Source organism: Lactuca sativa, chromosome 8 (assembly GCF_002870075.4).
Source record: "Lactuca sativa cultivar Salinas chromosome 8, Lsat_Salinas_v11, whole genome shotgun sequence".
NCBI lineage: Eukaryota > Viridiplantae > Streptophyta > Magnoliopsida > Asterales > Asteraceae > Lactuca > Lactuca sativa.
In genome coordinates, this window is record NC_056630.2 from 76,731,100 (window position 1) to 76,734,976 (window position 3,877).

A 3,877-nucleotide genomic window follows, 5' to 3' on the forward strand; every position below is an offset into this window, starting at 1 on the left:
TAACACACAATGAACAAACTCAATATCACATTGTGGTTAATTTGATTAATTTAGCGGTTAACATCTTTATTGTTTATATAAGAAGTAATATTTAGAACCTGCAATGGGTTGATATAATTTGCCTTCAGGTTCAACCTATTTATTAAATGAGTTTACGATATCACTCCAACCCAACCATTTTAATTAAATATATTGAGATTTCAAAGCCAATCAAACTTGTTAAAAATGGGTTAGATGAGTTTGAATCATTTAAAATTTAAAATGAAATAAAAATATATTACACGTACTCAAAGTATATTGCTATTTATCATAATAAAAAAGTTCATTCCAAAAGCATATTGTTATTTGTCACACTCCAAACACATCATCGGGATGCATAAAATACCCAAATAACACACATACATATACAATAGATATACTTGTGAAACATACACACATAAAACCGTTAGCAGGTGTTTATATAGATATCTGTATTGTTTTTTAGTATGTCTGATATGTATTGAGGCCTTTTATGTATTTATGTATTTATGTATTTCAGCCCATTTGTAAGATGTATATATTTCAAGTTTAATGAATAGATTGGTTTTATAGGAAAATACCAAATCTCATGGTATCAGAGCTGTAATATCTTGTTTTCCTCTTAAAACCCTAGCTGTATTCTAATTTTATTCTCTTCATCATCGTTTTTTTTCTCTATGATCCTTCTGAACCATGTCTACTTCTAATTTCTTAGAAAAACCAACTTCTACCATTAATATCAAACATGTTGTTCCGACTGTTCTTGATCTTGACCAGATGAACTATGATATCTGGAGGGAGCTATTCGAGATCCACTACATTGACTACGAGGTAGCTGATCACCTTGTACTATCGGTTCTAACTCCTTCTTCTTCATCAACTGAGAAAGCTCCTGAAAATACTCAACCGATCACAAAAACTAATATCTGGAAACATAATGATTCGATTGTAAAATCGTGGCTCTACGATACCCTTTCTCTCCCGCTTCTTCACCTCATCTTCAAGAAACAAACTCCTCCTCATGAAGTTTGGGAAACCATTGAAAAAGTGTTTCGTGATAATAAAAATAACAAGGTTATTCAAATCGACAACGAGCTCTGAAATATTACGATGGGTGATTCTTCTATGGTTGACTATTGTAATCATGTCAAGTCACTTGCTGATCTTATGGAGAATATGGATGCAAAGGTTTCAGAAATTAATCTCTTTTCCTATATGTTAAATGGATTATCCGCCAAGTACCGCCATATGGCAACCACCATTCGTCATCAACGACCGGTTCCATCTTTTTGGGACACACGTTCTATGCTTGTACTTGAAGACCAACAACTTTCTCAGGATCAGAATCTCTCCTCCTTAGCCTCTCATTTCGATGATTCTTCATCTCCAACGGTTCTCACCGCCGACTCCACTCATCCGAATACTAACCGGGCCGGTTTTCGTGGAGGGACAGGCGGACAGAATCATAGAGGTGGTCACAACGGAGGAAGGAACAGTGGTCACCAAAATGATAGCAGGCAGCAACAACATCAAAGGAACTTCTAGTTGGGCCTTTGGGTGGTATCCAATCAATAATAAGCCGGGTATCTTAGCAACACCACCGGCCTAATCTGCTACCCCATATCAGACCCAACCCACTAGACCGAGAATTTCACTAGTCCAACATAATTCTCATCAGTTTTTTGGGCCTCCAACTCAAAGTCCATTTACTCAGCAAGCCTTCAACACTGTTCAGTAGCATACGGGATCCGACGAGCATCCCACTACACTCCCGCAAATGTTCCATACCATGTCTTTAAATGATCCCGGGAATGAAAATTGGTACATCGATACTGGAGCCACTTCTCACCTTCACTCGGATGCAAGTATATTGTCGTCTAATTTTGTGACAACCGTCAAATTATGGTCAATTCAAAGTCAAATAAAGTCAACAAGTCAAACCGGTCAACTCAGCTAACCCTTGTGTACTAGGGCTTATGTTAGGTAAATATTATTCAACTCGCTATTCTAATGAGAGATCATAAATTGAAAAGTGCGTACATCTAGATCTCCTTAACCTAAAATTATGGTACGTGGCGAGCCAAACCGATAAAACAATGTTGCATACTCATCGGGAGTGTGTAAGATCCTTAAACAAGGCTTAACGGGGTTTACGGACCTTGCATTGCGAAGCCGGACACTCACATTTGTCACAAACAAAACCTCTCTCAATCGTTCTATCTCTTCTTATCGAGAATCTCTCCCAAATCTCTCCAAAAATGTGGAATCTCTCCCAAATCTCTCTCCATATGTGAAATCTCTCCTAAATCTCTCTTTGTATGAGAAATCTCTCCAAGAATGTGGAATCTCTCCCAGATCTCTCTCCATATGTGAAATCTCTCCCAAATCTCTCTTTGTATGAGAAATCTCTCCAAGATTGTAAAATCTCTCCAAAATCTCACCCGAAACCTCTCTTGAAATTTTTATAAGCAATTAGGGCATCCCGATACTTGGCTTGATAAGGAATCACTCAGAGAAGGGAAAAACCTTGGAAAATAACCCTTTAGGACCGAACCCTCCTCATAAGGGCCAAGTCTTCTTGGATCCGAGGTCACCTAAACCGAGTCTGAGGTTCCTATCTAGCCGCAGCCACCGAGCCGAAGCCCAGAGCCGCAACCTTCAAGACCGCAGCCACAAAGCTGGAGCCACCGAACCCGGAACCAAGCCCCGCAGCGAGCTTCACTTCGGACCGCAGCCCCTTTCTTCATCCGCGGCTAAGCCTCCTTCGGACCCACTTCAGCGACCAAGACTCCTTCCGGCTCTAATGCTGCTGATGACCGAGACTCCGGTCCTAGACTTCGGATTTTCGCATTTCCTACCAGGTTTTCAATATTTTTAACATTTTAAGCCCGTTTTTCATCCTTTTAACGTGGGATTTTCTCCAAAAATTATATTTTAACATATAAGACCCTAAATATTCATAATTTAAACATATTTTTATGGAAATATTTATTTAAGAATAAAATCTAGTGTGTGAATAATTGAGGTGGAGTGTTGACTTTAGCTTAGTGTTAGACACAAGCAACCACCCCCATACCCACTCCATGACTAACTCACACCTCTCCACCATACCTGGTCATTCAAGGGTACTTTCCCCACTATTTGACCAGCCATACTCTTAGTCAAAGGCTGAAAACCCACCCTCTCTCCTCACTCTCCCTCATTTCTTTCATTTCCACCAAAGATCAAACACATCTTTTCTCTCTTTTTCTCTCATACAATTTCGAGATTTCCAAGTCATTTTTCAAGCTTTCCATCTTCATTTAGTAAGTATCATCACTCTTCTTATGATTATTACATTCCTTTTATTCAAATCATTGATTCCTTACACAAACTCCATCATTATTGTGTTAGATTCTTGAATCTTCAAAGCAATTCTTCAAGTGTTCTTGAGTTGAACACTTCACTTCTTCAACATTCACTCACTGAAATCATATAAGGTGAGTTCATACCCCTACATTTTCATGTTTTCTCAAGTTTTTAGGGGGGGAATACAAGTTAAAATACCAAGAACATAACTAAAATTTTCTAACAACCTTCATCAGAAAAGTTCAACTCCATTCACGGACTGTTTTGGACAACTTAAACATTTTAGTTTTCAAAACGGTTTTAGGTGCAAGTAGTTCCACTTCTTAGCTTTAAAATTATTACTTGCACATCTCCACACGATTTTTCTATAATTTATGGTGATTTTTACAAAACAGCCTGTCTTTTCAAACACAAATCCGGACCAGTCTGTGAATGTGAGCATTTTAATACAAGTTAAAGGCTTCCAAAAATCATGATAAAAATTATGAGTAAACTAGACACATTTTAGGAA

The 3,877-nt window shown here is 38.1% G+C and overlaps 1 protein-coding gene across 1 annotated transcript; it reads left to right on the plus strand.

The window, feature by feature from the left end:
• Positions 1-1,128: 1,128 nt before the first annotated feature.
• On the plus strand, positions 1,129-1,563 carry LOC111891159 (uncharacterized). Its single transcript, XM_023887240.1, has one exon. The coding sequence runs from the start codon at positions 1,129-1,131 to the stop codon at positions 1,561-1,563; it is 435 nt and encodes a 144-aa protein (XP_023743008.1).
• Positions 1,564-3,877: the final 2,314 nt, after the last annotated feature.

Excerpts from the sequence above, each read along its gene's own strand:
- LOC111891159 (XM_023887240.1), top strand. The coding sequence starts at position 1,129 with ATGGGTGATTCTTCTATGGTTGACTATTGTAATCATGTCAAGTCACTT.